The sequence below is a fragment of the Ornithorhynchus anatinus genome, chromosome 12 (genome assembly GCF_004115215.2).
Source record: "Ornithorhynchus anatinus isolate Pmale09 chromosome 12, mOrnAna1.pri.v4, whole genome shotgun sequence".
Lineage (NCBI taxonomy): Eukaryota > Metazoa > Chordata > Mammalia > Monotremata > Ornithorhynchidae > Ornithorhynchus > Ornithorhynchus anatinus.
Window position 1 is genome coordinate 29,477,373 of NC_041739.1, and position 21,915 is coordinate 29,499,287.

The 21,915-nt window shown below is 45.1% G+C and overlaps 1 protein-coding gene across 1 annotated transcript in view; it reads right to left on the reverse strand.

Annotated features, from left to right (window-relative positions):
• Positions 1–21,915, reverse strand: part of GRID2 (glutamate ionotropic receptor delta type subunit 2) — an 873,695-nt gene that overhangs the window by 140,727 nt on the left and 711,053 nt on the right. Inside the window, 1 exon segment of the mRNA XM_029076869.1 lies at positions 1,263–1,575. Within this exon segment, the coding sequence (XP_028932702.1) occupies positions 1,263–1,575 (313 nt within the window).

Below are 21,915 nucleotides of genomic sequence, written 5' to 3' on the forward strand. Positions count from 1 at the left end.
TTTAAAAATCAGAAACAATGTTTTAATAAGCATTACCCAAAAACTGAATTCAGCAACTAAATGATTTCCCACTTCTTCTACTTCTTACCCCTGCTAATACCTTTCAGCACTGTGTTAGTAATAGCATTGCCTTGCTAGCTCATATTCTGCTTTTTTAAAAAAATGGTTAATGGTTTACTGTGTGCTTGGCAATGTACTATTAATATAACAAAATCAGGGTGGACACAGTCCCTGTCCCACAAAGGACTCATAGTCTTAATCCCCATTTTACAGATCAGGTAATTGAGGCACAGAGAAGTAAAGTGACTTGCCCAAGGTCACACAGCAGACAAGTGGTGGAGCTCGGATCAGAACCCACATCCTTCTGACTCCCAGGCCTCTTTTTCAGACGTATTGGCACTTGGACAATCTTTTCCCATCCCATCTAATTATGCACATATATGCACAGAAATACGGCTTGGATTCTGAAACCATTTTCGGGAACTAGCAGGAATCTGAAGATGCCAAGAAAAGTAGCTCTGATCATCAAGATACTAGGGGAGAGTAGAGTGGATTTGTGGAGAGATTGTAAGACAGATCAAGGAGAGAGAGAAAGAAGTAGGACGACAAAGTCTTGGGAAAATGGCTTGATTTAGAAACAAAGTTGCCATCCAAAGTCTTTCGAGGGCATGCCTGGGTGTACTCCTTAGTGAAAGAGTCTTGTCTTATACCGTCAAGTTGTGTCCGACCCATATCGACGCCACGGACACATCGTTCCCAGAATGCCCCACCTCCAAAGATGGATCCATAGGGTTTTGTTGGTAAAAATCCGGAGGTGGTTTACCATTGCCTCCTCCCGCACAGTAAACTCGAGTCTCCGCCCTCTACTCTCTCCCGTGCTGCTGCCCAGCACAGGGGAGTTTTGACTTGTAGCAGATTGCCTTCCACTTGCTAGCTACTGGCCAAGCTAGGAATGATTCCATAGTCGAGACTGGTAAACTACTGGAAACTCTCCAGGTGTGACCCTGAGAAAGAGTATTGGGTGCTTATACTGTTTTCCATGTAACCGTTCCTGTGCTTAGTACGGGGCTTGGCACATAGCATACACTGAACATTTGCCACTATTTGTCTTAGGGAGTGGAGATTCCGGAGTCGGCGGGGAAATCAGCAAACATTCTTTCTCCCTAAAACAAGGGCTTCCTGGACCCAGCAATAACCAGGGCAACAGAACCCTGAGGAGGCAACTCCTGGCACTTTTGAACTGAACCTCAGAGTCCCCTCACCTTGCTGAACGAAGGAGCCGTAGACAAACCACATGGAATTGTAGAGCGTGGTCGAAGTCATGGAGCCCATCTGCAAACGCGGGGGGTTCAGCCAGTTCAGGAGGTAGACCAGGAGCCCCACCAGTAGCACGGTCCCAGCAATGCAGGCCCACAAGGAGAGGTCAAACGGGGCCAAGCAGGCAAACATGTCCATCGTCTTCTCCGCCCTGCGGAGCAGCACGCCCACTGAATAATCCAGGTAACGAGTTGTGAAGTCCACCACGTTTTCCCGAGCCGGGGTGATGGTTAAAGCAGAAATCCCTATGTCAGCTCGCTGAAAAATTGAAAGAGAAAGGAATGCATTAGCAGCATGAGCAACAGATACTATCTTGGCTCCGACGTGATTTATTGTGGCTCTACTCATCCTGGGGGAAAAAAAAAAAAGCCCCCACAGGTGCCGTGGGCCATAGCTCTCGTCTGTTTTAGGAAGGCTGGAAAACTCTGCATTGGCAGCGGAAAGAAGAGCTTCCCCATGAATCTTACACCTCTTAGAGCAAACCTTGTCCCCCCAGCTGCAGACAAATTAGTTTGCCCACATTATTAGTGTACATGAAATCGGGGAAGAATATTTCACACCCAGATAATGGCTGGAGGAAATCCACTCTGGTTTTCTTGCTCCAGTTTATCAGCTCCTTCATTATCCTAGTGACAGAAGGCAAGGTTTATGTAGGCATTTTAACAGAAAATGATTTCCCTCCCCGCCCCCCCCCCCCCCCCCACCACACCCCCCGATCTGATATAATTCTTAACATTTCCGTGACAGGAGATTCTTGAAAAACACCACAGTTGGTCATTACCTCGGGTTACGGCTTTTTGTGTCGGAGGTGCTTCTGTTCTGAGTAGGAACAGATTTTATGCATATTTGACTTTCTGGTTTTCACCCCTGATAACGTTGCCCTGACTCCTCTATCACCCAGGGGTGGAAGATGAGTATAATTCTTCCAACCTCTGAAATCCTTCAGGAATCCATTAAAGATTAGGAGGACTGAGGCTGCTCTGGGAAAATAATCGGGTTGTTGTTTCCCATGGGAGGCAGCCAGATTGTAGTAATAGGGACGGAAGCTTTGCAGAAGATTACTTTCCTTAGTGCACACACAATTAGAACTTCTTGGAAACAAAGGGGGATAACATTACACTTAATTCAATACACCAACTAAAGCCTGATCTCCTATGAATCAGATTGGGATTCCATCAAATGGGACCTAGCGTAGCTTAGTGGAAAGCGCATAGGACTAGGAGTCAGGAGACCTGGATTCTAATTCTGGCTCCACCACTTGACTGCTGGGTGACCTGAGGCAAATCGTTTAACTTCTCTGTGCCGCCATTTCCTCATCTGTAGTATGGGGAGTGCAGCGTGGCTCAGTGGAAAGAGCCCGGGTTTGGGAGTCAGAGGTCATATGTTCGAATCCCAGCTCAGCCCCTTGTCAGCTGTGTGATTGTGGGCAAGTCACTTCACTTCTCTGTGCCTCAGTTCCCTCATCTGTAAAATGGGGATGAAGACTGTGAGCCCCACGTGGGACAACCTGATTCCCCTGTGTCAACCCCAGTGCTTAGAACAGTGCTCTGCACATAGTAAGCGCTTAACAAATACCAACATTATTATTATTATTATTATTGTGAGACCCTCAAAGGACAGGGTCCCTCTTGGGTACTCTTTCCCAGGACCAAGTACAGTTCTCTGCAACCAGAAAGTGCTTAATGAATACTATTTCTACTACTTGTTCTCTCACCCCCTTTGACTAAGAGCCCCATATGGGACAGGGCTGTGTCTGATCTGATGATCTGATGATCTAGTATCTACCCCGACACTTAGAACAGTGCTTGGAATGTAGTAAGCACTTAAAATATACTACAATTATTATTATTATCATTGCTATTAGAAATAAAAATAATTAAAGCTTCTGCTTCTTGTGGGCAGTAATGAATCACTGCTATGATTAAGACAGATGGAGTCCCAACCAGAACAACAGCACAATGCAGGAGCTGGAAAGGACAGAATACATCCCCCCTTGGGTGAGCATTTTCCTGTTTTGATTCTTTCAGCCACGAAAAGTCTCCTCCTTAGAACTTCCTGGAATAAAAGGGGCATTTAATTGAAGCCGATAACATTACCACTTAAAGACCACCAACTAAAGCCTGGTCACCTACGTATCTGTTTAGGATTCTATCAACTGGGACGTAGCACAGACGTTGAGCCAGATTCTTCCTGTCCTCAGGGCCTAGAGGCTATAGCTTGTTTAGCGTCACTCCCCGAACCAGAACTACCAGCTGTGTTTGTTTGGGACCTTGTTGAACCCAGACAGGGCGTTGGTGAGCACCCCTGCTCCCATCACGGAGGAAGCCCAGGGTTGTGGGGGCAAGATTGACCAAGGTTCGGGAGGTGATAGGATGGTTCTCATGGATGGTTGTCCAAAGTCCCAAGAGGTGGAGATGCCCCCTCCAGGGCTGCTTCCATCTTTGGTTTTGCTGGGCCTGTGCAATTAAATCAAAGGTGAGAGAACCCTGGAGTTTTGAGATTCACTCTAGGGGCCCCAGTCTACTGGTTGCCATACTCTGGGAAGATAAAGCCATTTGGCCTTTGATCTTATCAGTAGTTCCTACCTCTGCCCCATTTCTGCCTCCCCTGGCACCTTAGCTTGGATCCACTCTCTCAGGACCTAACAAACTCAACACCTGCCAGGTTGTCTGCTCACTGACAGCTGGAGAGTCCCTTAGGAACTAGAAGCATCTGACTCCATAATAATTTTCAGGGAAGTACCAGAATTAATCTCTGAAGCCAATTCACCTTCTGTAGGCCTGTGTTCTGCTATTGTATTTTTTCTCTTTACTAATAAGCTCGGTTCCCATCCGATGGAGATTAATAACCTGCCAAGCAGTGAAAAGGAATCGGCGTTACCTGAAAATCAGAGAATTACTTGTGTATGAATTGAAACTCCCAAATTGGTCCTTTGGAGAGAGTGTTTCCCAGAAGCTGGGTCTCCAGGCTGGGGTCAGACCTCCCAGACTGATTAGCTAGATGTTCTTAGCATTCCTATACCCCAGTCACCCTATTTATGAAAGAAAGCAGTGGTGCCTAGATGTTCTCGTTGGGATATTTAACCCAGTAATTACACAAATGGCTCACATGGTGAGCAAATCAACTACAGAGCATGATGGGATTGGAATGACTAGCATGGATGCCCCCAGGTTTACAGGCAGCTGGAGGGATGGGAGGTGAGGATCTCCTCCAAGAGGAATTCCCAGACTAAGCCCCACTTTTCCCCATCTCTCACTCCCTTCTGCATCTCCCTGACTTGCTCCCTTTGCTCTTCCCCCTTCTCAGCTCCTGTAATTTTATTTGTATTGATGTCTTCCGCCCCCCACCCTCATCCCCAGACCGTAAGCTCAATGTGGGCAGGGTATATCACTGTTTACTGTTGTATTGTACTCTCCCAAGAGCTTAGTACAATGCTCTGCACACAGTAAGTGCTCAATAAATACAATTGAATGAATGAACGGTACATTTAACCCAGTGTAGGTCTGGGCACGGAGGACCAGGAAACCCTTTTTTATTTTATTTATGTTTTTAAATGTTATTTGTTAAGCACTTTCTCCTTGCTAGCCTGAGATGCTGTGGTGCATAAAAATAGGAATAGTTCTTTGATCTTACAGGCGAAGTAAAATGTTCTGTAAAGTATTAATCCTTAGCCCGATTTGTCTTCCCTGCACAAAGAAACTTAATTATTTCTCTTTGAAACAAATATAGTTGGAAGTGAGAAACGATCACAAGAGGAAATGTGGAGGGAAGAAGGCTTGGTCTGGATCTGTTAACATTTTTTAAACTTGGAACTTATTGAAAACAAGGTTATTGCCACAGCACAACTTCGCAACATTAATTCCCTATAGCTATTGTTGGACTCTATGGTTTAGTTACACAGTTTGGGCATTATCCAGGCTCCTTAGTTCTTTCTCCTTCTCTTAACCTCTGATCCCTTTTTAGGGTGGTTGGGTTAATAATGAGTAATGGACGAGCACAGAATTATTTGGAAATGGTGGACAGGAAGGAGGAATTTCATTCTGGGAACTCCCTGCTCCCACAAAGGCAGAGACATGGCTAATAAAGTCCATACCCTTCTAAGTACTTAAGTAATCACCCCCCATGGCCTGCCCCATAGCACTTATGTACCTATCTTTATACTAGGCTGCTTCCCCTACTTAAAAAAATGCGGTATTTGTTAAGCTCTTATTATAGTTCAGGCACCGTACTAAGTGATGGCATAGATAAGAGAAAATTGGGTTGGACACAGTCCTACTTGTAATTTATTTTAATGTCTGCCTCCACAGCTAGACTGTAAATTTCCTAAGGATGGGGATTGTGTCTAACAACTGTATTGGATTTTCCCAAATGCTTATCCCAGAGGTCTGTACACGGTAAATCTTAATAATACCACCGATTGATTGCTTGGAATGAACTATCAACATCACAATCCTTCAGTCATCTGGACTTTAGAAGGAGGTGGTTTGGGCTACTAGGGACACTTGGGGGAAAATGAAGGTGTTTTAAGTTTTCCCCAAAAGTCCACAGGCCTCTCAAGATACCACAGGAGTTGTGAACATAGGCAAAACAGTTACACTCTTCTCCACTCTTTCTCTATATATGTGTAGAGAGATAGTAGATTTATGCAGTCTCTCTCTTCTAATAAAAATAGTTGTGAGTACCCAGCCTAGGTATTCTGGCCAAATCGTGATAACATTTTAGCTTAGCACCACGGATGGGTTGCCACATATAAGAGTGGGTCACTGCATCATTGGCTTTGATATACTGCATTCATTAATGGTGCTGTTGATTTTAAAGTCTTTATTGGTATCAGCTTGGATGATTTTAAGTAGTTTAGTGTCTGCCCGCTATAAGAAGGACAATTACATGTATGACCTAGTTTCACCAGGATAGCCAGGTTTCAGGTGGTTGGCCCAGGATCCTGGAAATGCCTTGCAATACTTCAGAAAACTGGGCTGGTCTGAGACTCCAAGAATTAACTCTTCATGTTTGTGATCCTAGTTTTTAGTCTGATTTCATAAACCATGAGCAACGGCATTACTGGGCCACATCCAAGAACCATCGAGCCCAGGACTCTTTCTCTTCACAGGGGCACCAGGATCCATAGAAGTATTCTGTGATGTTAGCCCGAAAGGCCACCATCCTACCTGGGGATGGCCATTCTTCTAGTCTGTTCTACAACTTTTGGATCTACATCCCTTCCTGTGAGAACAAATTCCAAACGCTTGGACACAGAGATTGCTCAGTTACACATACTCTCAATCAACCGATCGATCGATTGTATTTCTTGAAGCCTTACTGTGTGCTGAGCATTGTACGAGACCCTTGGGAGAATACAATATGTCAGAGTCGTAAGCCCAGAGTGAGCTAATAGTCTAGAGGGGGATACAGACAGTAATAGAAATAAATTACAGGTATATACGTTATGGGTACATAATAAAGGCACTCTGCTGGGATCCAGAGAGCTGAGAATCACAATCGAGGTGGCATGACTGTGGGGGCACTGGGCCTTGAAATATTCTCGGGGCAGGGAGGGTACCACTTCTTCCCTGTATCTCCCTCTCCCTCAAGCTAGCTGAGTAAAAAGGAGTGTGCGATGGAAGAGCTGGGGATTCAATGGAGGAAGAAAGTGGAGGGCCTCCAAGGCAATATTTCCCGGGCAGCGATCCTCCCTGTGTCCATTTCCATTTCTGTCCATTTCCATTTCCCTCTTCCTCTGGAGGTGACATTCCTACTGAGGAATCCATGTCCCTCCACTAGAACAAATTCCCTGCCTTGCTTCTGGAGAGTCTATATTCTGAGAAGAAATGTCTTAGGAGGTGCTGCAGTACCAACCACGTGGTGGCAAGCAGTTTCGGTTCTGGCTCCGAAACTTAATTTTCTTTGCCGGAAAGCGAGGGCTAGCTATCCTTCTTTGGCGTCATCGGTAAATCTCCATCACAAGTCATTTTTAGGCAGAGAGATATAGCGGAAGTCCAACTGGCTGATTGTTACCATTTAATAGCACTTGGGGGAAAAGTTGGGGAATCAAGTGAAGACTTCTGGCTAAAATTAATATTTTTTCCCACTGTCTTTAAATTTAATCATCCACACCATGGATAATCGAGAGTTTATTGAGCAGTGTTCTAATGCTGAAAAAAGGACCACATCTGTCACACTCAGAGATCATTTAAATTCTGACTAGATCTAATGATTGGTTTTTACTTATGGTATGTATAAAGTGCTTACTATGTGACAAGTATGGTAATAGATAAGAAGCAGCGTGGCGCAGTGGAAAGAGCACGGGCTTTGGAGTCAGGGCTCATGAGTTCGAATCCCAGCTCTGCCACTTGTCAGCTGTGTGACTGTGGGCAAGTCACTTAACTTCTCTGTGCCTCAGTTCCCTCATCTGTAAAATGGGGATTAAGACTGCACATAGTAAGCGCTTAACAAATACCAACATTTATTTTTATTTAGATACAAGATAATCAGATTGGACAAAGATCTCTGACCCACAAAGTGGGTGGGTACAATCTAAGAGGGAGAGACAAAATGGATTTTCCCTCTGCCCCTCATTGTCTCCACAATTTTACCAGTGAAGAAACTGAGACACAGATAACTTAAATGAGTTGTCCAAGGTCACACAGCAGGCAAGTTGCAAAGCCAGGACTAGAACCAAGATGCTCTGACCCCCAGTCCTGTGCTTCTTCTACTAGGCCATGCTGAAACAGATCATTTAAGGAAAGTAACCTATGTATGTTTCTAGTATATCTAGTCATATAATTTTCTTCCTAGGTGAGACCACATTACTTGTGTGCTTCTGCGTTTTTCTCCCACCAGAAGAAAATGTTAATAACACAGTGTACGAAGTTCACAGTCTTTTCCAAGAAAACTGTCTCAGTAACTAACAGTTGGTCTGAAATCCTCAATAAGCCTTAATTTAAAACAATGGGGAGGAAATAATGGCTTCCATTTGAATATCAAAATATTCATAGCAGTCAGTATCCATTTGTTCAAATCTAGACTTCACAAATGTTAATTACACTAATGTTTAGAAGTACTGCTGCCAGGGTCAAATAGAAACAATGTTTCCTAGGCATATGCAGTTTTATTAATACCTATATTTACCAAATACAATTTCAACAAACCAACAGTGTTTATAAGTTGAATGCGATGATGTTATTAATCTGATTGGTTCATCTGCAAAACATGAGTTTCTCTCAATCTTTTTCTTTTGCTGAGTGTTAAGAAAGTAACCCAGAAAGGCAACAAGATCTGTGAAGTCCTCATTGTAGTCATTCACTCTGGATCTTCCCCTAAAAAGTCCAGAATGCACTGATCTGACTGATCTGGTCAATGGGCGGTAGGTAGAACACTGACAAAGGGACAGTGCACTCTTGTTGACTGACAACTAAAGAAAACATCCTCTAGACCGTGGGCAGGGAATGTTTCTACTAACTCTATTATTTTGTACTCTCCCAAGAGCTTAGTACCGTACTCTACAAACAATAAGCACTCAATAGAAATTATTGATCGATTGGTTGGTGGTCCATAACTAGGCTCCCCTGACCCAATTTGCTAAAGTATTAGCTGTTTTTCCACCGGCCCTGTTCTTCGGCTCTACTGTTTTTCCTCTGTATTCTCATTTGAGGTTTTTCCGTGTGTGTTTCCAAACAAGGGTGGGCCTAAACCCAGGACACCTCATCCGATTGGAAGGAAGTTCTTCCTGGTCAGTCGAGCGTCATGGAGACTGATCGAATGCCATCTCCGTCCGCGGCAGAGACGGATGTCCAATCAGATGGTGAGTCTCTCAGTTGGAGGCTGCTTCTAGTGACTGGGTACCATTTCCTATAGGCTAGACACTGCTTCTTATCAGAAGTGGCCACTGTACCACCAAAGAAGGACATCTTTTAATCTCAACAGTGGAGCTACACTCAGGTGAATTTTTCTTCCTGATGACTGCGGCTGTTCGTTACTACGAGATAGAAGTTGTGCTGTTGGCTGGTTTTTTTTTAATGTTATTGTGGCCATGGCCTCTTCAGAGTAGTTTAATTTTCCTGAGATTTCACTTGCATTAGTTGAGATGGTAACCCACCAAACCTATCAATCATTTCTATTGAGTTCTTATTCTATGCAGAGCACTGTACTAAGTGCTTGGAAACCTATGCTGGAAATAATAATAATAATGATAATAATTATGGTATTTGTGAAGCACTTACTATGTGTCAGGCACTGAACTAAATGCTAGGGTGGATGCAAAAAAATCAAGTGGGACACAGTCCCTGTCCCACATGGGGCTCACAGACGTAATCCCCATTTTACAGATGAGGTACCTGAGGCATAGAGAAGTGAAGTGACTATTCCACATAGCAGACAAGTGGCAGAGTAGGGATTAGAACCCATGACCGTTTTACTTCCAGCCCCGTGCTCTATCCACTACACCATGGACTGATGGACCGATGGACCTTAAGAAAAACTTTGCTTCTGCAGCAATCAGCCTTGTCTTTTGCTAAATGAAGCAAATCAAAACTCAGAAGACATATCAGCACAACCCGAACACCTTCCAGCCCTGGAATTGGAATAGTAAAAGGCACAGCTAAAAGGTGTGAGGACAGTACCTCTCCTACTCCACTCCACCATATCCCACAATAGAATTTCGCCATAGTATAACAGGGGGCTCTTGGGCCTCAGAATGGAGGAGGTGGCTGGATCGAAAATGGGATCTAACATCCCCCATTACCATCCCCTTCGCTCCCACAGATTCAGGAGCCATAGGAATGGAGGGAGAGGCTCAAACTCTGTTTCTGACATAGGAGTGGAGTTAGGGAAGTGTTCTTGGGGTTGAGAAATCTCTCTCCTGGTGGCCCTGCTTTCCGAGAGGGAATATCCCTACCGCACAGAGAACGGGGCTGATGGAATGGAAGGCTTATGTTCCATTGTGACTCAGGGTTAGAGAATGAGAAAACTTCAGAACCTTCTCGGGGAACTTGCTTGAACGAGTCAGGTTTGGAATCAGCCTTCAACCTTGGCCCCTTCACTGTGGGGAAAAGGCACTTGGCTGGCTTACTTTTGAGTTCCCCATATAACCTTCCCATCCAGCCTGTTCCTTTCTTCTGAGTAGGAATGACTCAGCTCCCTTGATGCCTTGCGAAGGGCAAGCGATGAAGGGGCAGCAAGAGTGGCCAATCACCCTGGGTGGCGGAGCGGAGGACGGACGGTTTTCTCAAAGAGAGGGCCCGGGAGCCGCACCTGAGCTTTGTCTCTGTTCTGTCTGAAGCAGAAAAGAATATACATTCGCCATAGCAACCGTTGCCCCGGGTAGTGCGCCTACTACATGGTTTCCTTGGCAACCATGCGCTGGGTTCTGCTGGCATCCTTTCACTGAGGGCAATAATAAATCACATCAACATGGCATTTTTCAATAGCCAGAGGTCAGTGTGGTGCCCAAACAGATGGAATAAAAGTAGAAACAAAGTCTCTTGCTGGCTCCAAAGGGACAATATTTTGGGAAACACTGCCTCTCCCTGAGTAGGTCTCCCCAATACTTCTGACTGGCTCTCCCTTCCTCGTCTCCGACCAGGGCTATTACACCTCCCTCCTGTCCTACTCTCAAACTAACTTCCCTTTCCTACACTGACCAGCTCCCTCCCCGCTCTCTGATAAGCTCTTTCTTCTGAGTTTTTCACAAGCTACCGTTAACCCAGAAAGATTAACCGAAAACTGGCTCCACAAGGAAACTGGGGAACCTGATTCTTGACTTCTAAATGCACCTGATTAATTTGCATCTACCCCGGCTCTTAGAATAGTGCTTGACACGTAAACTCTTAACAAATATGATTAAAATAAATGATAATAATAATCAGCCTCCTCCAGGTGTTCTGCTACTCCCTGCTTCGGTCCACCTCGTCTGGAGGGGTAGAGGCAGGTGGAAATTCAGTTAAATCCTGTTCCCACTGACATCCTGAACCCTCACGGGCTGGGTGTGCTAGCTGAAGTTTTTTGCCCAGGAATCCCTGAACCAATCACTATGTGGTGGCTAAAATATTCTCCAGAGCCCAGGCCCAGGGTCTCCCTGTTTTCTCAATCAATCAATCAATTAATGGTACTTACTGAGTGCTTATTATGTGCAGAGCGAGCTAGGCCCTTGGGTGAGTACAATACAACAGAATTAGAGGGCATATTCCCTGCCCATAACAAGCTTACAGTCTAGATGGGGAGACAGATATTAATATGAATGAATAATTTGTAATATATAATTTAAAGAGATGTACATAAGTGCCGTGGGGTTGGGGGTGAGATATATGTCAAATGTTCAGAGGTCATTTACTCTTCTCAACTCTTCTTGGATTCAGTCCTTCTACCCCTCCTAATAATAACTGGAGTATTTGATAAGCTCTTACTTATTCTATGCCAAGTACTGTACTACATGCTGGGGTAGGTACAAGATAATCAGGTTGGATATAGTCTCTATCCCACAGGAGGCTGCTATTTTAAGGAGAAGAACAGGCAGCTAATCCTCATCTTACAGGTGAGGAAACTGGCCTGGAATGCCCTCCCTCCTCAAATCTGACAGACAATTACTCTCCTGTCTTTGAAGCCTAATTCAAGTCACATCTCCAAGAGGCCTTTCCAGACTGAGAACCCTCTCCCGCTTTCTTCTTTCCCACTCCCTCTGCATTGTCCTGACTTGCTCTCTTTGTTCTTCCTCCCTCCCAGACCCACAGCATTTATGCACATATCTGTAATTTATTTATTTGCATTGATGTCTGTCTCCTCCCCTCTACACTCTAAGCTTGTTGTGGGCAGAGAACCAGTCTATTATTGCATTGTACTCTCCCAAGTGCTTAGTACAATGCTCTGCACACAGTAAGTACTCAATAAATACCATCCGAATGAATGAAAGTTAAGTGGCTTGCGGAAAATCAGCTCCACGGGGTCACCAGGGAGGCGGTGATACTGAGCAAACACAAAGAAGGCAGTGCAACACCACAGATGGCTCTGTCTGTATCCCAGAAATGGATGAGAGAAGTTAGCCAAGGGGAGATTCTGTAACAAGCCCTGGGATAGGGAAGTCACTATGATGTTGCTCTTCCTTCAGGGCCTCAATGGCTCCTTTAGGACCCTGGGCCTCCCTGGACCCAGCCCAGTCTTCCCCAACAGGCCTGGCCTGCGCAAAGCCTGCTTTAAGTGCTTTATATAGTGATCTGCACACAACAAGCGTTCAGTAAATAGCATTGATTGATACTGATTTAGCCTGGTTTCTCCCCCAAGTAATTAAAAAAAGTATGAATTAACTCCCAAATCCTATTTTTCATATATTTGAAATTTTGCTTAATGCTATCACTGCCAAAATTGATTTACTGTGATTTACAAATCTAGACTGTGAGCCCCATGTGGGACAGAGTCTGTGTCCTATCAGATTTCCTTGTCTCTATCCCATTGCTTAGTACAGTGGTTGGCACAGAGTAAGAACTTTTTTTAAAGGTATTTGTTAAGTGCTCACTATATGCCAGGTACTGTACAAAGTGCTGGGGTAGGTACAGTACATGTCCCACATGAGGCTCACAATCTTAATCCCCATTTTACAGATGAGGTAACTGAGGCACAGAGAAGTTAAGTGATTTGCCTAAAGTCACAAAGCAGACAAGTGGCGGGGCCAGGATTAAAAACCTGGTCCTTCTCACTCCCAGGTCTATGCTCAGGCCATGCTGCTTCTTATTCAAGACCACAATTATTATTCTACCTCAGCAGATTCAGTGAATTGGTTCATAAATGTGGCAAGCCATCACTTACTCACTGCCACGAGTTTTGGAACAGAATTATTTCCTATTCAACTTCTTTTCCTCCAACTTTCCAATTTTCTCCTCTTCCTCTGCTCCATCTCTCTCTTTTACCCACTGCTCTCTGAATTCCACACCCTTCACTCCATGGAAATTGGCCTTTCTAGGTTACTAAAGACCTCTTTCTTATAAATGCGATGGTCGTACTCCACTCTAATCCTCCTCGACCTTTCTGCTGCTTCAACACTGTGGACCACCCCTTTCTCCTGAAACATCTGACACTGGTTTCTCCGGCCTTAACCTCCTCCTACCTTTCTGATGGCTCCTTCTTGGTCTCTTTCACTGCCTCCTCCTCTGCCTCCCATCCTCTAACTGTGGCATTTCCTCAAGGCTTAGTTCTAAATCCCCTTCTATGCTCCATCTGCATCCTTGGAGAACTCATTTGCTCCCACAGCTTCAACTACCATCTCCAAATGATAATAATAAAAAAATATGGTATTTGTTAAGTGCTTATTAAATGCCAGGCACCGTACTATGCCCTAGGGTAACTACAAGGTAATTGGGTTGGGCGCAGTACCTGTCCCACATGGGGCTCACAGTCTTCAACCCCATTTTACAGGCCCAGAGAAGTAAAGTGATTTGCCCAAGGTCACACAGCAGACTCATGGTGGAGCTGGGATAAGAACTCAGGTTCTTCTGATTCCCAGGCCTGTGCTCTATCCACTAGGCCATGCTGACTCCCAAATTTACTTCTTCAGCCCTAACCTCTCTCTGTCTCTACCATCTCACATTTCCTCCTGCCTTCAGGACATCTCTGCTTGAAAGTCCTGCCGGCACTTCAGATATAACATGTCTAAAACAGAACTCTTCATCTTCCCACACAAACCCTGTCCTCCCCCTGACTTGCCTATAACCATTTTCTCTGTTTCACAAGCCTGTAACCTAGGCATTATCTTTGACTCCTCCCATTCAACCCACACATTCTCCATCATGAAATCCTATCGCTTCTACTTTCACAATATCTCTAGATTCCATTATTTCCTCTCTACTGAAACTGCTATCATGCTGATTCAACTCTGTTGCATTGTTGTCTTCTGAGAGGTTAGTACGGTGCTCCGTACACAGTAAGCATTCAATACCATTAATTGATTGATTGATAACAGGATATCTGGAAGGCTTGGTCATTGAAAAATGAGTAGGGAAATGTGTTTTTCTTGGGGACTCTGCTCTTCTCCATCTCATAGAGAGACTGAGATATACCCTTGGATAACTGGCAGGGATGGTTGGTTTGAGCTTATCTTGCTTCTCCCTCCAGTATAGATCCTGCATCCCAAAACCAATATTAGATAGTCTTTAGTTTGGACTGACCTGGAGTCCAATACCTCAGTCTTAGCTGGTGACCTCAATATTGCTGGGAAGGATCTATGATGTTAAGCTTTTGTTCATAATAATAATAATAATTATGGCATTTAAGCACTTACTATATACCAAGCACTGTTCTAAATGCTGGGATAGTTACAAGGTAATCAGGTTGTCCCAAGTGGGGCTCACAGTCTTAATCCCCATTTTACAGATGAGATAGGTGAGGCACAGAGAAGTTAAGTGGCCTGCTTGTTTAGCCAATACACCTTTGGCAAATGACAGAAAGAAGTGTTCCTGTCACATAGATGATGTAATAAAAAACAAAAACAAAAAAAGCTCAAATGAAATTTAAACCTGCTTTCTGTCCCAATTAAACCCTCCCCCGACCCCACTCCCCCCACTCTTGATAACTGTACCCAAATTACATTTCTCAAAAATTGAAAATCCATGCCCTAACAGTGAACTTTCAGGCCTGTTTCTGAACTGCTCCCACCTGGGTCACTTCCACTTATACTGGGAATGAGGACTCAGTTTGAGATCCCCTTCATGAATCTGGAGCTTATAGGCTGCCAGTCAAGGAAGTTTCTGGAGCTCTAGAATTCAAACAAAATCCGAGGCTGGCAGGTAAATAGGGAGGGAGCAAGCTTCCAGAAACAGCATGTTCCCAGTAAACGACAAACCTCAGCTGGCTGCATGCCTGGTGGCTCTCACACACAAACACACAGACACACACGCACACAAACACCTCGATCATCAGCTTTTAGAAAGGGATAATGATGTTTTCTACCCCGACGCAGTTTATCATTTTGGTGCCATGCTGTTATGAGGATAACATTTTATTTTTCTGAACACTGGGACCAGCCCTGGTGGCCATTCTAACCTGTCCCCATTGAGGGGAATCTCTGCATCGTTAAAACAAACAGCCCTCAGCGTGTGAAGCGGCTAAACGATCATTTTTAAACAGCCTAAAATGCCATTAAAATTGGATGGTGCTGCCTTACAGCTCCTATTCTAAATGTCTTTTTTGAGAATGATGACGTTTTACATTAATGAAAGTTCTCTAATGGTGCAGATCCATTTCATAATATTCTTTTAACGGTTCTTCGTAAGTGGCCCTGCAGAAAGCAACACAAAACAAGATCTTGCTGCCTCCAGCTCTAGCGCTAACATCCATTTCCATGAATGCAGCTAGCGGCACTTCTCAGGAGTCAGAAGAAAATTTTGTTTCTAGTCCAGGAGTTAAAGACTTCGGGGTAATAGTAGGTTATTATTCTAGACTGTAAGCTCATGGTGGGCAGGGAACGTGTCTAACAACTTCTATATTGTAATAATGTTGGTATTTGTTAAGCGCTTACTATGTGCAGAGCACTGTTCTAAGTGCTGGGGTAGATACAGGGTAATCAGGTTGGCCCACATGAGGCTCACAGTCTTGATCCCCATTTTACAGATGAGGTAACTGAGGCACAGAGAAGTGAAGTGACTTGCCCACAGTCACCCAGCTGACAAGCGGCAGAGCCGGGATTAGAACCCATGACCTCTGACTCCCAAGCCCGGGCTCTTTCCACTCCCAAGTGCTTAGTACAGTGCTCCGCCCACAGTAAGCACTCAATAAATAGGATTAATTGATGGATAGAAATTGGGTGAGCTGCAGGACACTAAGCGCTTGGGAAAATTAAACAGAAGCTGGAGACACATTGCCTGCTCACGAAGAGATAAGTGCTGTGGGGCTGAGGGAGGGATGAATAGATCCAAGTGCATAGGCCACAAAGAAAAGAGAAAAGAGAAGGCTCTGGGGAAAATAGGGCTTAATCACGTAAGCCCTCTTGAAGGAAACGTTATCTCAATGTCAGAAGAGAGGTAGATAATAATTATGGCATTTTTTAAGATCTTACTATGTTCCAGGCACTGTACCGAGTGCTGTGGGAGAGTACAGCGTTGCTCAGTGGAAAGAGCACGGGCTTGGGAGTCAGAGGTTGTGGGTTCTAATCCCTGATCTGCCACTTATCAGCTGCGTGACTTCGGCCAAGTCACTTCACTTCTCTGGGCCTCAGTTACCTCAACTGTAAAATGGGGATTAAGACTGTGAGCCCCAAGTGGGACAACTTGACTACCTCGTGTCTACTCCAGTGTTTAGAACCCAGCGCTTAAAACTGTGCTTTGCACATAGTAAGCGTTTAACAAATACCAATATTACTGCTATCATTACAAGCAAATCAGGTTGGCCACAAACCTTTTCCCACAGTTTCAATCCTCATTTTACAGGTGAGGGTACTGAGTGAGGCTCAGAGAAGTAAAGTGACTTGCCCAAGGTCACACAGCAGAAAAGCGTCAGCACTGGGATTAGAACCCATGAACTTCTGACTCCCAGGTAGACGAAAACATTGCTACAACAATCCAGTGATCCTTCAAGAGGCTCCCATGGGTGCCGGCTTTCATTTCTCTAAACTTTAAGATGGATTCATCACCATGATAATAATAATAATAATAATGTGGTATCTGTTAAGCACTTACTATGTGCCTAGCATTGGACTAAGAGCTGTGGTAGATGAAAGATATTCAGGTCCCATATGGGGGTCACAGACTACGTAGGAAGGGAAACAGGTATTGAATCCCCATTTTGCAGGTGAGGAAACTGAGGCACAGAGAAGTGACTTGTCCAATATCACACAGCAGACCACACTGGGATTAGAACCCAGTTCATCCTAGATCTAGGATCCCAATCACTCTTCCCACCCCCCCACACATATTTTAGGAGCTGCTGTTTTCTGTTAGCCTTTGTCCTGGGCCTTCTGTGAACTCTTCCCATCCTCTTTAGCTCCAAAATTGGTTCCTGTAGAGTTATTTCCCATTTGACAAATATTCCCCCTTTTTTTTGTTTTTAATTGGATTCAAAACTTATTATTCAGCACTTACCTGCTCTTGCCATCCATTAGACCAAGCACTTAATGATCTCGGTCCTTTATCTGATTGCATGGCTGCTTTCTGTTAGTGAGGCTGCCAATTAAGCCTCACCTGCACATTTGGGAAGCTGTCCCTTCCAGCAGCCACTGTCATTCCCTGATACGGAAGTTAGTCCCTTCAACAACTGGGCTCTTTTTTCTTCCATTTCTTATGAGTTTTAGATTCTGTCCTTATTTCACCCTGCCTGCTTAGGGCTGTTTCTGAGAATACACGTCCAGGGTTTTCAATTAGGCTGCAGGTTTTGTGTTCAGTCCTGCTCAGTTAGGGAATTTAATTTAATGGGAGCTGCCCATTCTGGTCTCAGTCCTTCCTGCCTAGGGTTTCTTTTATTTTATAATGGGATGTGTTAAGTGCTTACTATATGTCAAGCATCATTCAGAGCTCTGGGGTAGATACAAGTTAATCAGGTCACACACAGTCCCTATCCTACAGGCGTTCACCTTCTGAGTAGGATGCACAAGAGGTAGTGAATCCCCATTTTACAGTTGAGGAAACGGAAGCACAGAGAAGTTAAGTGATTTGCCCCAGGTCACGCAGCAAGGCAACCGGCAGGGCCAATATTAAGACTCGGGTCCTCTGACTCCCGGGCCTGTGCACTTGCCACTAGGCCATGCTGCTTCTCAGTATTGCTCAGTTCCTTGTCAGAGGGAAGAATTGTGTTCCCTCAGGACCCTCAGAATTTATGCCCCAATCTTTTTCCTCTTGAGCTTCAGGAAGCTGGCTCTGTTCCAATCCCGATATGACCCTAGTCCTCACACCTGAACACCCCTCGACCTACCTTTAATTCCCCCCATCAAGTTATTTTTGTAACTTGGATTTGTTTTTCTGTATTTCCCATCACAGTGTTGCTGATGACAGCCCAGCCCCTTTTACGCCCGGTGTTCCCCATCCTCTGAAGATGTAAATTCTAGGGGCCAGGATCGGACCATGGCATGAAGCTGGGGAGAACCGGGAGCAGAAAGAGCAGAGGAGGAGGACGGAGGAGTGGTGGGGAAGAGTCTCAGCTTTTCCTCCCAAACTTTCCAACCTCCTCCTCCTCTGTGGTTATTGCATTCTCTTCCTGCTCCTACCCCAAACTGGGCCTGGCCATCTTAACTGGTCAGCCTAGATGACAGGGACTCCTGGGCGCTAGTCAGGCCAGGGTAGCAGCAGCTGCAATAACAGCGAAGTCCATCACATTTGAACTGTTTGAAAGAAAGAAGTTAAAAGAATAGAATATAAGGGAATGAGAGGAGGGGGCACAGGAGGACAGCGTAGTGATTTCTGATCGTGTATGGTTAGGGCAGAAAGCCTTGAAAAGGGGAAGGGCTGGGCAGAACCTCTTCCTTGGTGAATGAACTGAAATGGAAACTGTTGCTCTTGCCTTTCTCAGCCTTGGATTCTGTGGCAGAGAGGTGAGCACCAGGCTGCTTTCACCATGGAGCCAACTAACATCGGTCTTTCCCCCGACCCACTCACCATCCTCTCCTTCACCCCCACTTCCCTGATGACCCAGAACTTTGCACATAAAGCTCTGCTGCTGCAGGGCATCCCCGAGCTGCCAGGGTGGTTTCCTTCACTGTCCCTTTCCCCTACTCCAAACCATCGTCTGAGCTGGGCTCCGCGGTGTCTAAGGTTTCCTTCTGACTCCCAGGCCTGCGCTCTATCCACCAAGCCAATCTGCTTGATATTAAGCCACACTGCTTCAAAACCCAGGAGCATGAGGATCCTATCACCCAAGGAATATTTAAGCTTTTCTTAAGCTTTCTTACCTCATTTTCTCCCCTAAAAACTTTAACTTTGCCCTTGATAGGCCTATTCTGGACATCTCATCCATGTATCTATCTATCCAGAGTCCTCTGGATTCCACAGGTATTTTTGGTTGCTCCGCTTCCTCTGGGAACTGATTCAATTTCCCGCCCTCCCATTGAAACTGCTGCCCCCCAACTCTAATTGGTGTGCCTCATCCTGGTAGTGTAAAGATTGGGGTACAAAATTTTGTCGTTCATCCTGTTCACAGCTGGTCGGTGGGAGAAAGGCGAATCAGCTAGCTAAATGCAGTTTCTGGGGCTATGAATTTCAATTATCCCGGCTATCACTGTGTCCTCTCAGCCCACCCAGAGCTATAAAAATAATACTGTTAATAATGATAAGTTTTGGGGGTAGACACAAGTTAATCATGTTGGAACTATCGCTGTCCATCATCGGGCTCATGGTCTAAGTTGAAGGAAGAACAGGTATTGAATCCTCAGTTTTCAGAATGTGAAAACTGAGCACAGGAGTTAAGTGCCCAAGGTTGCACCACAGGCAAGTGGAGAAGCTGGGATTAAAACCCAGGTCTTCTGCCTCCTAATCTGCTGTTCTTCCCATTATCACTGAGGCCACTCTTCCGTGAGAAGAACACGTGTCACTTCCATCCCAAACCCTGGGAAGGAGAAAGCGGGCCCCTCTCCAGCCTTAAACTGGTAATTTCTTTTGAGCTTTCCCTTTTTTAAACTGAAGAAAATCATTAATGATCACTTCCCCTCTGCCATCCAGTATTTCCTGAACTGGGTAGAGTCTCACTCCTGTTTATCCCATCCCACTTTTAATTATCTCCTGGACGAGTCTGAGATGGCACCAATTTTAAGAGCAGGTGGAAACGGTGACGTTTCTAATGGCTCCGCAATCCCAAGGCAGAGCACTTGAGGAGGAATTTGCTTCCATTCCTGGTTTCTGATCAGCCTGCTCGCTGCCTGATGGACAAGTCTCTCATGCCTTTGGCCGGCAATTCTCATCTGCTATGGCAACTAACTCGTGGTGGGGTCATGGAGATCATTCCTGCACCTCTAGCGCAACCCCTATCCCTCTCACACCTTCCCTGTGTCCCTGATCAGTCATCATCATCAAAATACAAAAACTGTTCACCTCCCTTGTGGCACAGCTTGGTCCTCTAGACTATAAACTCTTTGTGGCAGGGAATGTGTCTATCAATTCTATTATATTGTTATATTGCACTCTCCCAAGTGCTTAGATCAGTGCTATGCAAGGAGTAAGTGCTCAATAAATACAACGGATTGATTGATTTCTTAGATAATCGCCTGCCCCTGTCTCCCCTGAGACCTTGAGGACTGGCAAAAGGGGAATAAGGAAGGGCTAAATCTCCCACGATCCTGGGGTGTCAGCACTACAAAGTCCCAGAATGTTGTGCAGCCTGGACTGAGCGTGGAATTGCTTTTCCCTATCCCTGCTACTCCTGCCTTGCAATATCTTCAATATGTCCACATTGCTTCTCATAAAAAATTAAAACTGCTAACCCTCAACTTCAAGACTATCAAATGGGCTCAATACAGCACACTGCATAAAGTACGTCCTCAGTACGGTGCTGGGCACACAATAGGGATGCCAAATCCTAATCGATCAATGAGTGGCATTTATTGAGACTTCCTATGTGCAAAGCACTACACTAAGCACTTGGGGGAGTACAATACAACAGAGTTGGTAGACTGGACAGAAGACGAAAGAGTCAGAATTGAAGCATATCTCAAGGCATTTCAATTGTTCCATCTATCAGAGCTGGCTTATTTGCCCATGACTCTAGGCTTGATGAAGCGATACATGGCAGACGAGCTGACATGTAACAGAGGCCTCTTCGGCTGCCAGCATTCTTCCTTGATGTGAGAGAGGCAAGAAAACTTTACTCCGTGGATGTGATGATCTCACCGGACTGCACTGCCATCTCCCAGCCTGGAGCCTCTAGACCTGCCCGGCCTCTGATCCTCCCCTGCCCAGGAACAACCAATCACACAACCAATGGCATTTATCGAGTGCCTACTTGAATACGAAGCACCATAATGCTCATTTGGTAGAGTATTCACTAGGCGCCAGACACGAAGAGCTTACTACTAAACCGGGGTGACAGGCATAGGTATTTTTCTCCACTAGTTGTACATCATGGATACCAGGGGAAGAAAAAGAACCCAAAAGGAAGTAGCACAAATACTCTAGGATGAATTAGCTGAAAAAATAATTGAATCTACAAATGATTACATAATTATGATGGTATTTCTTAAGTGCTTCCTATGTGTCAAGCACTGTTCTAAGCAGAGGGGTAATAAGTTAATGAGCTTGGACACAGTCCCTGTCCCACATGGGCTCATAGTCTTAATTCTCATTTTACAGATGAGGTAACAGAGAAGTGAAATGACCTGCCCAAGGTCACACTGCAGGCAAGTAGGTGGAGGCAGGATTAGAACCCAGATCCTGTTGGCTCCTAGGCCCATGCTCTATCCATCTTTAAGTTCTTGGGCAGGGAACACGTCTACCAATCCACGATATGGAACTCCTTCAAGTATTTAATACAGCTCTCTGCACACAGTAAGTATTCAGCAAATAACTTTGATTGATTGATTGACTGATCTATTAGCCAGCCAAGTCCCTTGGTCCCTCTGGGCCATGCCTCCTCACCAGCGAGGCCCTCCGTCATATGGAACAATTATGGAAACCCCAAACAGTGAATATGGTCCACTATTAGAGG